The sequence below is a fragment of the Bombus pyrosoma genome, linkage group LG12 (assembly GCF_014825855.1).
Source record: "Bombus pyrosoma isolate SC7728 linkage group LG12, ASM1482585v1, whole genome shotgun sequence".
Classification (NCBI taxonomy): Eukaryota; Metazoa; Arthropoda; class Insecta; order Hymenoptera; family Apidae; genus Bombus; species Bombus pyrosoma.
The window spans coordinates 7,629,144-7,650,419 of NC_057781.1; the positions used below are offsets into that span (position 1 = coordinate 7,629,144).

General features: G+C 41.7%; 2 protein-coding genes across 9 annotated transcripts in view; both read left to right on the top strand.

Annotated features, from left to right (window-relative positions):
* LOC122573901 (laccase-4-like) overlaps positions 1-17,202 on the top strand; it is a 41,023-nt gene extending 23,821 nt beyond the window's left edge. The window contains exons 1-10 of one of the 8 annotated variants that reach the window (XM_043740849.1): positions 4,310-4,907; positions 7,734-7,962; positions 8,255-8,354; positions 9,577-9,697; positions 10,846-11,056; positions 11,303-11,698; positions 12,876-13,232; positions 14,397-14,675; positions 16,319-16,534; positions 16,807-17,202. In XM_043740849.1, coding sequence (XP_043596784.1) covers positions 7,839-7,962; positions 8,255-8,354; positions 9,577-9,697; positions 10,846-11,056; positions 11,303-11,698; positions 12,876-13,232; positions 14,397-14,675; positions 16,319-16,534; positions 16,807-16,958 — 1,956 coding nt within the window. In that variant the 5' untranslated portion in view covers positions 4,310-4,907; positions 7,734-7,838 and the 3' untranslated portion in view covers positions 16,959-17,202. Of the gene's footprint in view, positions 1-30; positions 510-4,303; positions 4,908-4,940; positions 6,176-6,195; positions 7,963-8,254; positions 8,355-9,576; positions 9,698-10,845; positions 11,057-11,302; positions 11,699-12,875; positions 13,233-14,396; positions 14,676-16,318; positions 16,535-16,806 lie in introns of those variants that run through there. The other 7 variants (XM_043740851.1, XM_043740850.1, XM_043740853.1 and 4 more) reach the window with 7 other exon arrangements.
* A 744-nt stretch (positions 17,203-17,946) lies between these two features.
* LOC122573911 lies at positions 17,947-20,297 on the top strand. Its single transcript, XM_043740873.1, has 4 exons — positions 17,947-18,198; positions 18,266-18,361; positions 18,792-19,042; positions 19,454-20,297. The coding sequence occupies exons 1-4, from the start codon at positions 17,953-17,955 to the stop codon at positions 19,830-19,832; spliced, it is 972 nt and encodes a 323-aa protein (XP_043596808.1). The 5' UTR covers positions 17,947-17,952; the 3' UTR covers positions 19,833-20,297.
* Positions 20,298-21,276: the final 979 nt, after the last annotated feature.

Consider the following 21,276-nt stretch of genomic DNA (forward strand, 5'->3'; position numbering starts at 1 on the left):
TCCTTATTACATATCAACATCCTTTCGTACACGTGGCCTTTTTCGTTCGTGCAGTTCAGTGCAACATTCTCTTTCGAGAATCATCGTCGTTGCGAGCACTCAGCCGCGTACGAAGCATCGAACGATCGTGGACAGTCTTCACGTGTTTCGCGACAGATAAATTCTTTATGCAAGAGCAAAAAGTGTCGGAAAGCGCGCGCAACCGAGCTGGTAAACGTATGTTTCCGCAGTCGAAAGATCTTTCTTTTTAATCGGCATACAACTCTCTCTCTGGCAATGAACTTGCCTCTATCGTGGTAGCCTAGTGTATCCGCGGCCACGAAACTGGCCAGTTCGGCCTGTTGATCGTTTCGATCCTTCGTTGGTATCTGAGCCGAGTGCACGTCATCGTTGAACATACAGGATCTTTGAACCGAGCCAGAGTTCGTCAACGATGTTCTTCAGGCTCGCTGTATTCGTCGGCCTGAGCTCCGTCGTCGCAACCATCATCTACTTGACGCCTATACCAGGTTAGCGTATTTTTTTCATATTTTCGTTCTTTCTTTCCTTCCTCGGAAGATTGATAATTAATGAAAATACGCGTGTCACGTGTTGTTGAAGATCGACTACATGAAAGTGGAAAGTAACGTTCGTCGTATTTATTATGCGTGAAATGAATTAGGAGAATGGCTACTTTTGTTGCGAATACACGGTGAAAATGGATTTACTCGAATCACTGCAGGCAATTCTTTTCATAATTTTATTCTTCATCTCGTTCAAGTCGAATTTCCAATTTTAGTGTGAGATCTATGTATTCGTAGTGTGCGAGGGATTGTAATCGTACTTTCTTTACGATAGATTTTCGAAGTGATAATTTCGTAATTAACGTGGCGCTCGTTCCTGCTATGTTCGTCTTCGTCGCTTTTTAGAATTGTACCGATGCAAACGACACTTATTTGGAAAATAGCAAATTATGCAAAGCGTTCTAATCAAAGTTTCATAAAATTCGAAAATCACGGTGAGAAGGAAAATGAGATACGTAACGAAAGAAGCAAACACTCAGGAATACCGATAGTTCATGCTTATCGAACGTGCAACCGAGTTGCGTTCATAAGAAATCGTCGACATAAAGCGGCAAATATTTCGCGTCGAATTCACCGAGGCGAATGACCCCGAGCCAAGATTCAGCAACTCAGATATCGCTACGTAAGGATATCCATCCATAACGAGTAATTATAGGTAGGATATTATTAAGAAAAAAAAAAAAAGTGAAATAACCGTTATGTATGCTAGATGCAATTCAACTGGTCGCATCACGTCAGTTCATCCTACCATTTGATATCGTAACTCGTTTCGTTATGAAACTGAAACTATCTCCGACATCTATCAAAATATCTTTGCACGTGCAACGTTTCAATATATTTTCAAGTTTCCTGTATTTTCGGAACATACCGGACCGCTTAATATCCTTTTACTACATTTATCTTCGAAAAGCATCGTCGGTATCTTTCCATTGTCATTATCAGACAAGGAATTAAATGAGCGAACATAAACTTGAGAAAAGGAACAGTTAAATTCGTCGATATAAATTGGAACTAAAGCTTCCGAAAACCGACTTTCCTCTTTCATTTTTTTCCAATAAATATGTCAGGGCTACCAACATCTCAATACGAGTGAAGCTGTAAATACGCATACGTTGATCGAAATGGTCGAAAGTTGCGCGAGAAAGCGCGTCGTATCGTTCCCATCCGCTTCTCATCCCAATACGTTGCATCTTCGCTTTCTTCCGCTTTTGATATCACTTCCTCTACGACATTAAACTCCTGTCCCGTACTAGTTGTTACCACTCGAGTCAATTTCTTTCCTTACTTATACACACGGACCATCATCCTTTATTCGTACATGAAATTGCGATCGTGTAGCGCTTTACTTTCACCCTCGGGCAACGATATCGAGGATCTAAACGGTACACGGGCTTCTGCAAACTTGCTCCACGATCTACTCGACACCCAGTCTTTTATTCGTGGCCACCAGAAAGGTTACAGGAAAGTTTAATCGATTCCTGTTCTTGCGATATAAATCACTTTCTTCCTCGAGGAAGAAAGCGAACGATGGAGTCATTTTGGAGAATAATTAAAACCAGGATGACGATCGATCGAAACCTGCTTTCGGGGAAAGCAATTCGCAACAAGTTGCATAATTCCACGAGGAAGAAAGTTTTTCTCCGTTGCACGTTCTTTTTACAACAAAGACGCGTCACTGATCCTAAGCTCAAGGTTTTGCTCGGTTACGATCGCCAGCAAAGATCGTAAACGACAGAAGCTCGTTAATAGAAAGAAGAACGCAGCTTTGACATCCCTGCAGCGTGAAGTGAAAGCGAGCGAACATCGTAAGGCGATTGTTCCCAACTCACGCATGAACGCCTCGTGGTATTTTATTGTACCTTTTCCTTTATAGATTTTTCTAACTTTTTCTCCGTTAGTCTGTTTTCTTGTATCAACGAGGAAATCGCTTTTACGTGCGATAGAGGTCAATTAAAAAGACGTTAAGCGATCCTTGGTGAAACTTAAAACGCGCGTGCTGGTATCCATTTCATCGATCGGCTTTCTAACGGCTCTACCGTCTTGGAAACGAAACACCGTGGCGACAAAAGGAAAAGACATCTTTGAGTTCGTAGCTCGCTGGATTTCCGCGTCTAACTTTATACAGGCATTTCAAACGCCTTCGATATAGGTCGCTCTACTACGAATATAACTATGCGCGGCAAATTACTGGAATTAATTCGGAACATACCACGACCAATGGTTAATGACTATCCGTTCGTCGCGACGAGAAAATAGTATCAATGTTCGCCGAGAGAAATCGATGATCGGGATGATTCTATCTCGCAAAGCGGAGTAAGCTTGCTGCAGCGACATTACGTACGTTGTCTGGATTACACGTACTTGTTTCAAAATTAGAAATTTCTGATCTTAAGAGCATCTTTTTTTTAGAAACTTTACACGAGATACGTGGTAAATCGGACTGTGTAAATCTCTGCTTAATAGACGTGTAAAAGATCCAAAGGTCGATCTCTTTCGAATAGAACACGATTTTTTATTTCATCTGAGAGACGATATTTTATAATTGGCAATTAGAAATCGCGTTAACAAGTATCAAATAGCCGGTATTAGAGTCGTACGATCTTTTTTTTCGTGAGTTCGAAGCTTTCGTTAGATAGTCGGCGCTCTTTTAAACGTTTAACAAGTATGTTACGACTCCATATATCTCATCGAGAGATCATAAATTCTCCACGTGCGATCCTTCTAGTTCTGACCCCGTTATTTTTCGAATAAGTGACAAATTATGACAGTTTTATCGGGAATTACCACGATGAGATCGCAATAGCGATAATAATTAGCGGGTTTCTTTTTTAACTAGCTAAACGAATCGGTGTAACAAATAGAAAGTGTCACGGCCGGTATTCAGCTGGCAGAACGGTACTCGCTTCATGAGTGGGCAGAGTAAACAACCTGGAATTCCCTTCGCCAGCATCAGCGAAAGCGAAATCGAAATCTCTTGGACCCGTCGTGGTCTGCTCAGTGAAAGAGACAGAGATGGAGATAGACACGATCCTGCGGACAGAGAGTTGCACAGCGATAGAAGAGGAGGGATACCGAGATGAAAATCACGAAGGAAACCGGTAAATTAAAAATATAAATTAAAGGCGACGATAAATTGCACAGCGCTTGGAAAATTGTATAAAACTTTTGTCGATTACCGTTAAACGATACATACCGTCTAAGTGTCGATATCGGCGTAACGAAAGAAGATAGAAGAAAAGTCATAGTTAACGGGCAATGATTCGTATTTCCCAGACTCCAACAGCCACGGTTGTTTCGTAGCAATCGATCTAACAAACTAACCAGGCTTGATGATAAATATAGGTATACGAGTAGAGACGGATATGCGTATAATCGCGAAGACGGAGACAGATGCCGATATGCAAGCAGAAATACGTAAAGCAGTTTGTAACTATAAAGCAGAGATAGATGTAGAGATATCCAAGCTGAAACGTACACAGATATAGTTGCAGAGAGTTGGATGCGGACAGGGATGAAGGCTGATGGATAGAGAGAGAGAGAGAGAGAGAGTAAGAGAAAGAACTACGTATCCTGTGGTTCAAAAGTTCAGAAGCGAGGGATTAATCCATTCGCAAGTTGGACTTAAGGAGCAGCTAATTAACTCGTTAGGAGGTATCAAACTCGTAAATCACGGTTGCAGCTTCCAAATGCCAAGAAGTTTGTAGAACACGCGACGACCTAATCGATGAAACTCTTCGATGCTGGTATTCGATAAAAGAAACAGCGAAAGTGAATAAAACAAATAGAAAGGGGAAAGGTGAATATCTAGAAGAAGGCAGGAACGTATCTCGCAGGTGGATGGAAAAATGCAGAATGAAAAATGATAAATAAATGTATATGCGTGAGTAAACGTAATCAGAGAAGAGGTAAGATACACACGGGGCGTGAAGTGGTTCCTCTACCAGCTCCCTTCAGGCCAACTTTCACTCGCCATATCGCCGTCTCTGACACATATTCGACATACAGATGGTCGCACGGTTTCAAAGAGCCAAGAGGGGGTAACTACGATACCGACCATCGTATTATCATCTCTATCCAATCGTTGGCTATCGTGAAAGAGCCCCGACGATGACTAAACGAGAGCGTAGAGTTGAAAAAAAAAGAGGAGAAGAAAATGGAAATACACGAAATGCAGTCACGCAGAGGCAGAGGGGGGAATGGAAGGTCAGATAGAGAGGGGTGAAGATTATTTCCAGTTCTGGCAATGAAATTTCTGCCAAAACTGCTGGCTGCTCGTCAGTCGTTCACGAGAACCGTGACAGTGTCTTGTCTCCTCTCTCGTTCTGGCTTGATCGTGTTGAATTGGTATCTGTGTAGTGAAACTGTCAATTTCTCTTTGTTTTTTCATCATCGTCTTCATCGTTTCTACATTGCAACTTTTTTTATTCTTTTTCTCATTTTCATTCGTATTATCGTTCATTCGATTTGTTGCTCCATTCGTCGTTTTAATCGTCCGCTGTATTTAATTGGAACTTTTCATTGCTCCCACTATCTGGATCGAGTTGGACATTTTCATTTTTCGTATCTTCCCCCGACACTCGGACTAGACTTTTTCTACTCTTCTTCGATTACTTTTATCATGCCCATCATTACCGTCCTTAGCAGTACCTTAGCAGTGGAAATGTCAGTTCGGTGTAGAGATCGAACGTTTACGCTAATGATCTAACTTTTTCAAGTTTTGCTCCTCGTTCGACTATTCGGAGCGGACGTTACGCAAGTTTTAATCGGTACGGCTCACGCGAATCAAATTTTCCTATCGGTCAACCGCGATTGCTATAATTGTTACGTAATTGACAACTGACTTTCAGACAGCTATGACGATTAAATCATAGTAATAGCCCCGTTTGATAAACTTCTTACGATGTATTACGTACGATTACGAAATGGTTAGCCCATATATTCACGCGACTAGCATATTTGATTTACGAAAAATAGTGGAAACAAATCGTTCGTTTCTCTTTTAACTTCGTTCCTCCGTTCCATTTAATCGTTGTTGTTGAAAGAAAGTGAAGAAATGGTCGAGTACTCGCGTAAATTTATACGAACACCTTTAACGTTTTACTCTTTTAGATTCCTATAGACATCGTTTTTGATTCCAAATTGACTTTTTATGTCGTGTAGATATAATTCTTCATTTCACGCGGATAGATACTTTTTGACTAAAAAAAAAAAAAACCAGACAACAACAGTACGAGCTATCGTTGTCTAATCCAAATAGAAAGTCGAATAGAAAAAACAGAAGTCGTTCGTTGTTACAGTCTTTGACGTGATTGCGAACGAAGCAAAGTGACGGTACGGTTTATTATCGCGACGTTCTGTGAAAATAACAAACAATTTTATCGCTTTCGTTTTCTTCGTGTACGGATTGGTCCTGATAAATAAAAAAAGAAAAAGTTGTTTATAACCGATCTAGATGTGGCACGTGGTCGTCTGTGAAAAAAGTCAACAAGAGAAAGGGAAAGGGAGAGGAAGAGAGAGGACCCGAGTTTAGTTCTGGCTACGAAAATTCGGCCTGCTCAGTTGTACATCAGAAAGCGTAACGGTGTTCACGAGCTCGCACGTGCCTTGTTCAGGTTTGATATGGGTTTCCGTACCATCGATTTAACCGTTGCATTTACCTGCCACGTGTCAAAGTTATAATCTCTTCGAAATGTCCCTCTTCGATCGAGCGAAAATTCTTCGTCCTCTCATTGGAATCCCTTTTTACATCCAGTGAAGTTCGATAGGAATCTCTCGACTGTATTTTTCTTTTTTGTTTTTTTTTACTTTTTCCTTAGCGTAACGACTTTCCAGTGAAACCGAATCGAAACGAGTCATTTTCGCTCTTCGCTGAAATCTAAATATCAGGATCGACTAATCCCATCTCGCTTCGTGTCCTTCTCGTGAGTAGACTCGCGAATTGACTGTGCTCGCGAGTTTTATTTTATTCCTTGGAAACAACGCCAGTTTGAAACTGCATCGTCGTTCTTTCTTGCTTTGGGGAAAAAGCGTTCTCGTTGCCTGTTGGTTTGATCGAAATTAACGCAATTATATAAGTACACAGTGGAGTAACTTTAATTGGAAGCTAACTGGATAGGAATGCTGAGTTATGCTGGACGCGCGGTTCAATCACGTTACGATGGGACTCTATTACGCGAAGATTATACAAATTTTTACGTAATGATAACGACTGGACTTAATGGGGAACGCGATTAGATGGCCTTCGTGCATCTGCCTCAGACGTTATTCAACCTTCTTTCCTGCTTGCTTTCTTACTCGCGATACTCGCATAGAAAATTCATTAAATTACATCATCTACGTTGCCGGCAGTAAAACCGGTCATTTTGAAGTATCCGTTTCTCCTCTTCCTTGGCAATGGCTCGCTCATTTTCTCAGAATCGTTCGTTCTTCAACGAGAAATTACGCGGTCCACGAATAAGAAAGGATAACGTTTTCTTTCTGTTTCACGAGTTATCAAAATATCTCTTTAATCGTGATCGAGTGAAAGTTGCTTAACAGAATTAATAGAAAGTTTTTCGGTACACCGACTTGTAAAAAGTAGTAACATTCTCTTTTATTAAAGCAACCAATCGCATTCACTCTGCTTAGCTAAAGGAACATCTCGCTAATCGTAATCTCTACATCGAGGCAACATCGTTAAAAACGTTACATCATCTTTTACATTGCTTCTCCTTCGTACGTAATAATCTGCAAAGTACATATCTTCCAAATTTCATTTTCTTTCTCATTTTCCAGGCGAAGAAAAGAAAAAAAAAAAAAAAGAAATTCGGGGATCGAGCGTATTTGCTTAGCTAGCCACGCGAGCAAAAGTCAAACAGCTCCGACTTTCATCCTCAGCCGAACGATTATTCCTTTCGCTCTTTTTCTCCACGAGGTTCACTTTCTCCGTGCTGACATCAGAATTTCGTCGCTGGCTATCGATTCACCGTCATCCTCAGCCGCTTGAAAATTCATCCTCGTAATCGACCAATCCTGCCCTCCGCCTCTTCTTAATCCCCGTTTCATCCGACGTTCTCGATCGATCATCCTTCGATATTCGTTTTGTTTCGTCTACTCCCAATAATCGTTTTGCCTGATTTTTATAATTTCATACGCGCATGGTCAAAACGAAACACGACTGCGATACATCAGAGGTCTAAGCAACTAGGTGGTTGCTTCTCAGACTTTCTGAGTCGAATGATCCTGCAAAGAATGCAGTCACCTGCTGTTATCGTTGCATAACAATTCGGGTAGACGATGCGCGCGTCAACGAGTGCGGACTTGCCGATGATGCTGACCACCTACGGTCTACGATTTCTCGTCGTCGTCTTCACGATCGCGGCTGCGGCCACCTTTTTGCACGTGAACAATTATAGGCCCAGTAAGTGTTCGTTTTGCGTGTTTTCCTTCGCACAGCTACGCGAGACAGAATTTTAACCGATCTTTTCCATCCGACGTAATTCTATCGATAGAGAAAAATACGTAATTCCGTCCATCCGAAATCCACGTAGCAATTTTCCTGTCGTAGTTCTCAAAGTGGAAAAGTGATAATTAATGGATCGAGAGAAATTTCCAGTGAAATCGTGTTAAAATTAACGACAGCAATGGGCGGATGTGCTTGCTCGATCGATTTTACACGATGATTTATTTTCTTGCCTTTATGTTTGTTATAGAACAAATATTCCTCTCCTGCGATAGACCATGCCACCATTTGGATTGGCCAATGATTTGTCGATTGAAGCTCACTCTCGAAGTGTTCCAGTCGCTTAGCAAGTAAGATTATCATCTGTCTCTTTCTCCATCTTATTATTTACAACTGACCGTAATATTTCGTCGCGATGCACGCATCGGTGACCGCGAACGTGTTAAAAAAGCCATAACAAAACCGCTAAATGTACAGGGTATCCCAGGTTTTAGCGATCATGATGTGTCGGTATATTCAATGGCGAGGATCAAGCGAAAGAAATGTCACGTATAATGTGGGTCACTCGATGCTTCTTGGAAACATCGGAGCACAAGAAATACGATTAATCGTATACATAGGGGACATCGATGAAGTTTGACTGTTAAATCCTGGACACTCTGTATATTGCACATTTCTATCGACACTCGGCTAAATCTCCCTTATCATGCAAAAAGCAAGGAAAAGACGAAGAAAAAGGGGGAAAATATTGCCCGATCGTTTCCATAATGTAAATCAGGTGACTTTCAAACCGGTGGCAACATCTTTCGAAACTTTTTGAAAATTGGATCAAACGACTTCGGTTCTCTTGAGAAGTTAAGAGGATTAGTTTGCCAAGTGACGTACGAAAAAATTGTTTCAGAAACTTGCAATCGATCGGAATCGCGAAGAAAAAAATTAAAGGTCGCGTTTTGCAACCTTTCTCATTCGGAATTGTAATGAAAATTTAAACAATACGTGTGCAACATTTATATATGGCGAACATTTTACGGAAATCAGTATCGGAGACGCATGCATCTATGTAACAGACATAAATGTTCGAATTCTCATTACGACGCCAGGTAAAAAAATTGAAAAATGCGGCATTCGCTCGTTCCTTCGTGATTTCGACCACTTGCAATTTTTTCAAATTTCTTTTACGCCTCGTCTGCCGGAACGATTCTCCTAACTTCTCGAAAAAGACTCCGATCGTTTGGTCCAACTTCAAAAATTATTCTTCAACTTCGAGGTTTCAAGTTTTGATAAATTTATGTATACATTTTGTACGTAATTCGCGGTAAATAAATACGCGTTACAGTGCGGTACGTTTAGTCATATCAGCGATGCAACGATTCCCGCGTCCAGTGATCATTTTCATCAGAATCACCGATCGAGTTACCAACGCGAACTACCGTTATACAATTCCTCGAGCGCTGAAACGCGGAAATCTTTCGCGCCGCTACTCGCTGTTCTATCGTTCACGCTCCGACTGCAATCTCTATGATTTACACAGCTACCTATTTTTCTTCATTGTTTGCAATCTCTGCTCCATAGATCGTGCGGCGATTGTCCACAGAACGAAACAGCATGTTTGTCCGATCACTGCGTCTCGGCGGATGGACAGAGACGCGGGATCCTCACGGCGAATCGTCAGCTGCCTGGTCCCATTATTCAGGTATTTCTCGAAAGTTTGTTACGAATATCGAAACGAAGTTGAAAGGGAAAGGAAGAGAGAAGAGCCACGGAATCTTGGTCCTTCGAACTAATTGTTCGGAGAGAATAGAATAAATTCGGTTTTTCTTTTTTTTTTTTTTTTTGATGAAAGGGGATCGTTTCGAGCTGTTTGGTAAATATCGATATTAAATGGGAAGGCAGACCTTCGAATAAAAATTTAACGATCTTTTTCAATTTCTATCCTTGCGTGTGGATTTTTTAAATTAAAAGGTAGAGTCCTTAAATATTCCAGGAATATTCCGATAATCGAGGTTTCACAGGTGGTTTGTAAGGAGAAAGTCGATACCGAGTGACCGTGAAGTTAGAGGATGCCGAAGCCGTAAAAGATCATAAGAAACAGAGAAGCTCGAGGTTATAGAAGTTGAAGTAGAGGACTCGGCGATCATAAAAGTTGGAATAAAGAACTTGAAGGTTATAGAGATTGAAATAGTGGATTTCCGGCGTCGTATGAGCAGAAATAGGGGACCCCGGGGGTTATAGAAACCGAAGCGAGCGACCAAGGGGGTTGTATGAATTAAAATAAAGAGCTCGGCAGCGATAGAAATTGAAATAGAGGGTCCCGTCCGATAGAATTCCAAGCGAAGGATTTCAAGGCTATAGAAGACGAATATAGAGATCGTACGGAGATGGTGAAACACACCGCAGTTCGAAAAATTGAAGTGGAAAATTCACAATTCGATGACGGAATTCGAGAACCGAAGAATTGGAAACTACACCGAAGGATTCCTTTGCCAGAGGATCAGAGACGTTAGAGTTGCCTATGCAGAATCACTCTGACTTTCTCTCCTCTGACAACCGTTTCGAATCAATTTATGTTGGTTTCTCAAATACATTTGCCATTTTCACTCGTGCGCCGTATCACGTGCTTACGGATAATTGCTATCTTCTCGTATCTGTTCGAGCAACTTGTATCCCAGAAGACTGAGATTTCACGCGAATGCTCGAACAAGCATTCGTACTTTGTTTTTGTCGTATCGTACGTTATTTAGATAGCGGTCTTGTAAAAAACTCTTGGAAACTAGCTACAGATAAGAAACAAGATTTATCTCTAGCCAATTTACGCATACCGACCGTTTCTTTGGTTGTCAGGTTTGCGAGAACGATATCTTGGTAGTGGACGTGATTAATCGGATTCCGGGTAAAACTGCGGCGATGCACTGGCGTGGCCAAACGCAGATTGAGACGCCGCATATGGACGGCGCGCCTCTGGTCACTCAGTGCCCGATACCGAGCTACACCACCTTCCAATATAAATTTCGCGCTTCTTCCGCTGGAACTCATCTATGGCATGCTCACGCTGGTAAGTAATTAATACTTTCGTTCGCCAGTTACAGACAATCGTAGCAACGTGATAGCGAAATTACCATATTTCCGATTACTTGGATCGTTTTTTTTATTAGCAACGAAGCCTGCTGGCGAAACTGCAGTGAGCGATACTTTGCAAAAATTGGTACTTCCATACGAGTGCAACGAATCTACGAATTGTTTCTTCTTCTTTGTATTAACCACGTCACAATGAATTAGAAGGAATTCGTTTAATTTGTAGGTGCCGACGTTACTAATGGCATATTTGGCGCGTTGATCGTGAAGCAAGCCGATATCAAAGATCCTCATCGCGCTCTTTACGATATCGACGATTCGGATCACGTGGTTCTCGTGAGCCAGTGGCAACATTCCACCGAAATCACGTTCACCGACGGCCACGCGAAACCAGCGATCCTTTTGGTGAATGGCAGGGGACGGCAGCCAAATGGGCCGAACGTCCCTTTGACCAGGTTCACAGTTATCCCGGGACGACGTCACAGATTCCGCGTTGCGAACGCTGGTGGTGCTGGATCCTGTCCAATAACGATCTCCGTCGATGCTCATCCCCTTCTCCTGATCGCTCTCGATGGCCAGCCAGTGGAACCACGACAAATTGCATCGATTACTTTGGCGAAAGGTGAGTGTTGTCGCATGCACCGTGTGCCTCGATTCTCTGTATGTAAAATACAGGCTGCTTCGGTATCGATGGTACAAACTGAAGGCGGTGATTGTATCAGGTGGTCCAAAAAGTTTCTTCCGTTTTATAAGGAAATAATGGATGCACAATATTTTTCGTTTTATATTATTTTATCGAATTACGTATGATCCATTTTGTTCTATCAAAATAAAGATCACAATGTTCGACGTTGTATAAAGACGCGTCGTTGTAAAAGACGTGTCTGTAAAAGTAAGACGCTTTTCTGACAACCTAATACATGAGAAAATAAGTCGAAAATATGGAATAAATCTTTCTCGTTGAATTTTTCAATTAATTCTTCGTGCACGATTTCCAATTCGCTTCCTTAATCGTCCAAGACTTGCGTTGTCCTCGGAGCAAACTTTTGATTTAATATGTACGTTTCTACGTAAATGGGTGAAATAAATAACGCTTTGTATCGAGATTCGTCTAATTACGGCATAGTGAAGCGCGCGCGTACTCGGAGGAAATTCAAAGTCGATTTTATCGAAAACGAAACCTCGAACGAATATTTGAAATATTATTCAATTGTAATTTATATTATTCCATATATTCCACTTGTTCGCTCATGTACAATCACCTCCTCCAGGTTGTACCATCAATACTGAGACACCTTGTACAATATAGGATGTACCAAGTCCTAATAGACTAATTTCCAAAATAAATGGAAATTAAAGATCGAAACGTTGCTTATCGATATGAAAATTCATATACTTACCGAAAGACGCATTAAAAAGCGAAACACGAACAAAAGTGTGCCTTATCTTCCAACTATTGCGTGTATTTATTTTACATATTTCTGCACTGGTGCTCACCTTTGCGCATAAATGCATAAATTCATAAATGTTCGCATTTATAATTGCCGTAACGAATATGCAGCAATTAAAATCGCCACAAATGTATAAGAATTAAAGTTACAACTTTATTTCTTCGGGCTTCTTTCTTTCAAAGAGCCGAAGCGAGCGATTCTCAGATTATGGAAATTTCACTTTTCTGTCTTTCCGAAAGATATTGATCAGAGATTTTATCAGTAAGCGATAAATCAGCTACTGCTTTATTCTCGTAACTACACAGGCAGACCATGATACATATAGAAAAATTGCAAAATGTATCGCAGGTGAGAGAGCAGATTTTGTCCTGAAGGCGAACAAGCGAGTTGCTTCCTACTGGATGAACGTGTACACGTCGAAAGAATGTGCGATCAGTCCCATAAGTGGTGCCGCGATCTTAGAATACAAGGGAAGTTCAACGAAGGATCCGTTGCCCGTGACGGAAGCTACTGAACAGTCGGAAGTCGAGGAAGTTCGAGTGGCGATGACGACGAACCCCGCGGCAAAGTGTGAAAATCCAGAGAGTCTGTGCGTGACGGAATTGCATGCATTGCGGAAGATACCAGCTGCTCTAGGGAAACCGAAAACCGACGTCACCATCCGTTTGCCTATCAATTACAAGCTGCAGACGAACGACATCGTTGGTAAGCGACGAACAGCCAGTAAATAGATAGTAATTTCCTTGAAACGCACAACCACATTCCGTGAATACTCTTCGTGAATTAAAATTGCGAATTTTCTACTTTGATTTATCGTTAGATTCGTTTACGCGCGTCTTTAATTACCTTTGAAAGAAAAGCTCTGTCAAATCTATTAGATCAACGTGGATATTTCAAAGGCGTACCAAAATGAATACTGTCAACCATAACAGATCTTTTTCTTCCTTTCCTCTTTCTAGTTCTTCTCACGCGCCTCGTTTCTCTTTTTCCCAATGAACTTTCAAGTTACAGCGTGATTTAATCTACATGGTTCTGTGCAGTTCTCTATAACTCGATTTAATGACAGGCGGGGAAAGTGCGAAAACTGACACGCACGCGGTCGATACGCTAAACGATGAAAAATCGAGGACAGGTTACGTTTAACCAATGCCGCGGAGAAAACGGATACTATTAATCCCTGGTTTATCGCATATCGCGGTAACTTCGGTCTGCGTTTCAACGTTCACGGACGTTGAAACTACTTAACGAGCGGTCTTCGTGTGCCTGACCTTAACCATCTTATTTTACTTGCAATAATTACGAGGAACACGCGCCTGACAAGGTAACGAAAGAGAGTGTCACGAAGGTTCGTAGTTTCTAAGAAATTTCAACCAGGCGATTTCTTCGTACGATGTGAGATGCAATAACGGGAATGTAAATTTCATTTCTCGCTAGCATCCTCTTTACGGACGTCATCGTTATACTTATACCGCGTCGGCGTTATTCCATAGCTTTATTCGGATCGAACGTAGTAAAAAATGACAGTCCACTCGACGTTCTTATCTATTTTCGAATGTATACGCGAGAAAGTACAATATACTTTGCACACCCTATATAACGTTATACATTCCATCATACGTGAACATAATGAAAAACGTTATCGCAGGACGTGATTTTTTCGAGTTGTTTGCAGGGACAAATAAACGAAAACGTAGCGTGTCCTCGACATCCGATGGCTCGATATCGCACGATTTTTGTCTGCAACAATTTTTCGTGTCGTTCGCATTTTTTCTGCGATGTATCTCAACGTTCTCGCGCGAACCGAACGCGTTTTATATTTAGAAATAACGTGAAATTAATTTTAATTCGTTGTATTTAACGTTATCGAAGGAAACAGCGGCGTGGAGATGAGAGTTCTGAACGTGAACAACGCGACGTTCACGTACCCGTCGTCACCGCTGTTGACACAGGGCGCCGACGTCTCCGAGGAGACTATGTGCTCTTCCACCCCCGACGAGGACGACGCTCGTGTCGAGAACAACGAAACTGCGTCGTTGTCGTCGCGACGCTGCCGCCGTAGCGACGCTACCGCTTCAGACGTTTGCGAGTGTGTTCATGTGAGGTATATACCGCTCGGGGCGACCGTCGAGATCATTCTCCTCGATCAAGGTAACTAACTTTAATTCGTCGCTTTTATCGAATGATCCAATTTTTTTCTATTAAATACGACTCCGATCGAATCCTCCTAATGTAATTACTCGATTACTTTGAGATGAAGTCACGTTGCTCGGAAACGTCGTAGCGAAATTTCAGAGAAAGATCCTCGTTTTCTTTTTCTTCCTTGCTTCTTGCAATTTCATAGAGCAACATACGATATAGGATAGCGAGGCGATCTCGAAAATGAGAAGGAAACTATTCATCCTTCGCTAATGTTAGCTCGTTTAAACGAACCGCTAAGAAACGACGAGCGGAATAGCTTCTCTGTTTTCTTAGCATCTACCATCGCACATTTTAAAATACACAAGATTCCTCATTTCGCTGCTCATGTGCGTCATTAAAAATTCTCTACGACTAACGCGTAGTTGAACGACTGGTTGAGTCAGCGTGGAAATAGGCTAAATCGCGGAAAGAAAAACAAATTACGCTTCCTCTTGTTCCAACATTTGACTGTATCGCGCTGATTATATTAACACGCATCGACGTCTTACGGAAGATACCTCATACGTGTACCGTCCTAAGGCTTCATCGTTTCACAAAACGAAACGAGAAATTAGGTTTCCAGTTACCATCGTGGCAAACGTTGGCGCGTCCATCTGCATTAAACATTTCTAGCCTTCCTCGACTATCTAACTTGTCAAACATGATGATTTCACGATTCAAAATATCCTTCATCGATTTCTATCCGTCGATAGAACCGGTTTAATTTAAAATCGAATTTCGAGTTACTTACGTTGGGACGAATATTATTTCGTTTTTTTCTTTTTTTTTTTCTGAAAACTGAGTAGAGAAACGGAGAGTAAGCAACTCGAGGCAATAATCTTCGATATTTAATTTTCCTTCGTAAAAATAGGAAAGTTCGCGTCTAGTTCCTTTACGCGATTATTTTATTACAATTATGTAATAAAATCGAATATATAAGGGTACGTAGAAGGCCCCAAGAACTGCTTTGGAAGGATCGGACGAGGAGACGAGCCGGATTAACTCACCGAAGCGTTGCCTCGAGTTAAGAACCTTGATCCATATTTCTCTACGTCGCGGAGGCTGGGTATATTGATCGCGACTTTATTCCATCTGGACGATTGTTTCTCACGATAAGCGGAAACGCGATTTCTTCGTATAATTCCATTCCCGTTGTTGACGAGCATTACCTTTCAACTTTCTCGTTTATAGTTTTCGAGCTTGTTTTTGGTAACGTTTTCGCAAATTCAAAAGAAATAACCGTAAACTGAAAAGGTGTAACTGAAGAAATTTCTCAAACGATAAAACGCACTTGGAGCTTGAAATTCCATTTGAAAATGATAAAAATTCGATTTAAAGCGCTCAGCAAATTTCGAAAAGTAATTATTTCAACGCTCGTGTGTATCTTAAGTTCGATAAGCGGTTCAAAGTCTATGAGAAGCACGTGACTTGTCTCTGTTCCTTTAAATTGATGTACGTTCTTAGTCCTCGAAGAATAGAAATGTCCAGGAGAGAGAGAGAGAGATTCGAATTTTCATATGAGTTCGATATTTTTTGCATTATATCTCATAATTGTTTCTAAACATCAGTTTTTTTCCTAATATTTTTTAACATCTCCCTCTCCTTCTTATAAGGCGGTCTCGACGACTTGGTCTACCACTTGCACGGATACACTTTCTACGTAGTGGGTGCAAGAAAGTTCGGTCGCAGCGTGTCTTTGCACGAGTTAAAAAGCTTGGACGACAGAGGTCAACTGTTTTCTCGCAATCTCGACTGCACCGTGGCGAAAGATACCGTAGTTGTTCCGAAATTCGGGGCAGTTGCCCTCAGGTTTAAAGCGGATAATCCAGGTAATACATCATTTGTCTGTTATCGTCTAAGAAAATATTCTTTCACTCCGTTAGCCCTTCCTCGGTTCGATCTTTCAGAAAAATGTCTCGTCTCTTTCATTTCAAAATTCTTCCTATAAACGATCGTGGAAAAAATATTCTAGTCGAGAAAATTGCAATACCAGATGACTAGACGCGTAATGAAAGATGGTTTCGATCATTTCATCATTTTTATTCACGTCGAATAATTATTAATTTATTAATTCTAAACAATTGTTCGATTAAATCTTCAGGCTACTGGATATTACGAGACGAGCATGCAGCTGAATGGACGCGTGGGTTGGACGTGATCCTTCAGGTTGGACAGACGAGTGATATGGTACCCGCTCCGGAAGATTTCCCTAAATGTGGATCCTTCGTTGGACCGGATTACTTCCTTATATAGACTGTTAGTTGCCCTAGGAATCGCGTACGCCGTGTACATAGTTGTAAATAAAGGCGGCCAGACTGAAACTTACATACCTTGGCAAGGATTTTGTATTGTATTATTCGCATTTTTCTTTCGTTGTAAGTTAAAGGTTAATTAAGAGGAACGTGGCTTTATCATTGTATAAATATCGGAGAACTTTTCTATGTATCATGTACTTTTGCATAAACATTAGTCAATAAATATTATTTCGAATTTTGTACCATTACCTGTTATATTCGTCTCCCCGTGTATTTGCCAATCTTGCATTACTTGTATCATTCAATGTCGCATACTTGTATCGTTTCACGAATACATCTTGGGCGACAAAAACATCCCTTCTCTGTCACATTGCCATCTTCGAACAGAAACTGCTCGTTTCTCTCCTCTGTGTATTACGTGCGTTAATCCCTCTGGTGTAATGTCATCGTCACGTGAAAAAGTAGCCCATAAAGGTTAGCCTGCCAAAGATATTAAACAGAAGAATAGGAAACTTTACGTATGATCATAATAATAGAAATAAAATAAAATGGATCACACGTAATCCAACGAATTAATATAAAGCAAGAAATATCGCGCATCTATTATTTCCTCATAAAACGAAAGAAACTTCTCGCACCACCTAATATTTAGCTAATAAGAACTCGATATTCGACAATTATACTCGATCCTTTAATGACGTGGAGGGTTACTCCGTATCATATTGTCTCTTAATCCTCGGAAACCCCATTTTCTCACCCCGAAAAAAACTCTATTATCGTTGTCCGCGATCATTGCTTTCGTCGAAACCTCGATCGCTCGATCACGGATCCTGCCGATCAAGAGCGAAGAGGGGAGAAATAGAGGAAGATCGGCGACGCGGTTCATTTCGGCCGCAACGTCACGTTTCTATCGTCGAAAACTCTAACCATCGTGGTGGATGCTGGCGTGAATAAATAGCCAGTGACCAGGCTGGTGCACAGCCTCCGCAGCGATGTCCTGTTTGACCGCTCTCGATTCGCAGATCGTTTCTCTGCTCTCCGTGCCGCACGAGATCCTCTTCCTGCAGCACAAGGTATTTCGAGAGTATGCCAAGATTGCCGTTGGCCCGGACTTCATCCACACCTTGCCCTCGTTTTTAATTCTGACCTCTATGGCGATCGTTCTGTGGAGGAATCCACCGTGTTGCAACGGGTTAGCCGAAAGCGTAGCCTCGACGATGGTCTACAAAGGACTTCAGGTATCGTCGTATCGCGTAGTTTCGGATAGCCCAACCAAGATAACGTTAGACGTGTTTCTGATTGAAGCTGCTGGTCAGCTGGGTCGTCGCTATCGCGGTTTTCTGGCTCTGGCTGATGATGCAGAGGCTGCTCTACTGCTGCGTCTGGACGTCTTGGGGTTACGTAAGTTACGAAAGCTTTGCGTAACCTATTCGATCGCTGTGTTCGTGGCCTTCGAGGGCCACGACGTTGCTCGCGATTTTACGGTGTTTCCCGTACAACGCAATTAGAGCTATTTGGGAAATTCGTCGAGTAATTTAACGTGAAATTTGATACGACATATTTATACGAAAGAATGCGTGAAAAGATAAGGATTCATCGAATGAAGATGTTATGGTATCTAAGAGGCATTGACTGCCACGCGAATTTTATATACTTTGCTCAGACAGCAGCGTATTAAGATCAAAACGTATACAAACAGTTATATTTATCAAGACTGTCGTATTAAAGAGAGTTCAGAAAACAAGCGATGTATAATTCTTCGTTGACGAATTTCTCGTATATCGACTGTTTGCTATATGTTTCCTAACTAGAAAGGGTTTGTTTCGTTCAGGAATCCGAATATCGAGACGTCTCTTATCAGTGGTGGCAGCAAGTTTGGTCATCCTATTATCCTCCGCCGTCGCAACCACCGGCGATGTCAGCTGGTTTGATCAGCTGGTTGATATCGATGTCGATCGCCACAACTGTCTTAGGCTGCGCGATTTCCGCGAATCGAGTGTGCAACTTGGTCACGGAATCTATGGCTGGAGCAAAAGATGCGCTCGTGATTGTGAAACGTTATGCAAAGTCATGCTTCAAGAGGTTGGTATAACGTAGCAAGCTGCCATAAACATATGAAGGCTCCAAATTGAATATCGCGTATCATACATAAATTGCGCAATAATTCGCTTAATTCAAAAGTATCTTGCGTATTTCGCTACAACGTCAACGAAACCAACTGTTTAAACGAACATCTTCAAACAACCATTAATTCAACTGCGATCGCGAATTTTAGTAGACGCGTTTAAACTGCAATTTCTACATCTCGCACGTTTTCAAACAAACGCTTGTGAAATTAAATACGAATAATCCCAATAATTTCACGTTGCTCCTCTTCGTTGTTGAATCGTATTTGTTTGATTAAAAACGACATCCACTCGATATCATACAAACCTAAACACCTTCCACCTTCGGATCCTAACCCTAAGAATTCCATCTGCCACTTGAATCCAGTGTCGTAACGTCCGTACTGCAACTACACTGGCCGCAACAAGAGCCCCTGCTAATCGAGAAGAAGATGAACGCGCCGATGAACGACAGCGAAGCCAGTTGCATCTGCGACGAGTGTCGATCCGAGATCTCGAGCGACCTGATCAACGAATCTCGAAGAGAAATCCTGCCGATATCCTACGGCACGAACTGGATGCCAAAGCCGAGTTTCTCCGGCTACAAGGACGCTCAGAGGAAAGCGTCCATGAAGTCTCTGCACACGGTAGCCGTGGTGAACGACATCCAGGACTCCGACGACTTATCGCCCCGACAATTGCGTTACAAACGCGGCTGTCACACGGTGATACCTAACAACTCGAGCGACCAGTCGAGCGGCTGCTGACGAACAGACGACTAAGCTGCGCGTCGTTGAATGGCCGACTTAAAGGTGCTGTTGTACGATAAACGGTGTTGTTAAACGAGATCCGATATCCTGGCTGGCAATGGAAAATTTTGACCGATCGAATCTCTGGGTCGCTGTTGATCGGACGGGAGCCTGAATATAGAAATCAATTTTTATACGCGAAGATTAACAACGACGTACCTGTGACGAGTAAATCGGAATGTTTATGAGCGCATTGCGTGCTCAGGATGGATTCGACTGGCTACAGGTTCGGGAGACGTGGTGCGAATTGGGTCGCTACGCGCGTTTCTCCAATGACACGCCAAACGACCCGGTTCCAAGGGTATGAATAAAGGGGAAGTTCGATAGACGTTCATGGTTGTGGGGTAGGAAATGGACAAGTTCAGCTGCAAGGACGCCGATGGTCGTATATTTTTTAATACAGACGCAGAAGGATAGCACAGTGTTTACCGATAAACTATCCTTGACCGACGACGTATGTCATTCTTATCTTTATATTTTTTTTTAAAAGGCCACAGGAAAATTCTAAAGCTTTTAGAAACTATATAATATATATATATATATATATATACATAATAATGCTCGTTTAATCTTTCCTATCTATGGTAGGAACGATTAGATAGAACGATATAGGTGTAAAATATTATAGAAACTATTGTATTGTACCATAAAAATTATACGCCTACGTATTTTTCCATAATCTTGATGCTCTTTTTTATTTCCCTGATAAGTCTCTAAGATGTACAGACGTATTTTTCTAATTTCGATGAATGTACAATGTACAATCCATGGTTTTATACTTATAAGAAAGATATACACGTAGTTCGTGTTGTTCGATGGTGCCTACGCACGAAGTCTAATGCTGCGATACAGTGCGTTCTGGCAAATGGAACATCCGGAAACAACGTATATATGATAACATATACATTTAATCGTTCTAATGTATTTGTCAAAAACTGTAGTTCGTCGGAACGCGCATTAAACCTAGCCCATCTTACTCGAATTCTTCTTCTTCTTCGCCTATCAAAAACCTCTGTGCGATATCGTGCTCCTTATCAAAATGAGAAAGTCAACGAATCTTACTTTGCAAATTCAAATTCTACTGAACGCGATTAAAGAACCACGTTTTTACATACCGCGAGTATTCTGTACATTTTGGCGTATTTCAGATTCTCAACGACGCACGAACATCCGCAGTCTACCGATCCATGTTCTTTCCATCCGACGTTCAACTACAAAGGATCAGACCGCGCGTAAATGCATAAAGCCGAAAGTCACCCCTACGTAATTTCGACGTACACGTCGAACATGTATCATCTATGATGTGTTCTCGCCACCCAGTTTGATTATTTACCGAATCTAAGGGTCCTGGGGGCTCAAAGCCCAGGGACAGCTTTGTTCCAGGCTTCTGGAGGGGGTGTTC

What these genes read in the sequence shown, in the direction of transcription:
- LOC122573911 (XM_043740873.1), top strand. Translation starts at nt 17,953, where the DNA reads ATGTCCTGTTTGACCGCTCTCGATTCGCAGATCGTTTCTCTGCTCTCC. An exon ending in TGGTCTACAAAGGACTTCAG is followed by an intron (nt 18,199 to 18,265) that starts GTATCGTCGTAT and finishes TTCTGATTGAAG; the next exon opens with CTGCTGGTCAGCTGGGTCGT. An exon ending in TCTGGACGTCTTGGGGTTAC is followed by an intron (nt 18,362 to 18,791) that starts GTAAGTTACGAA and finishes TGTTTCGTTCAG; the next exon opens with GAATCCGAATATCGAGACGT.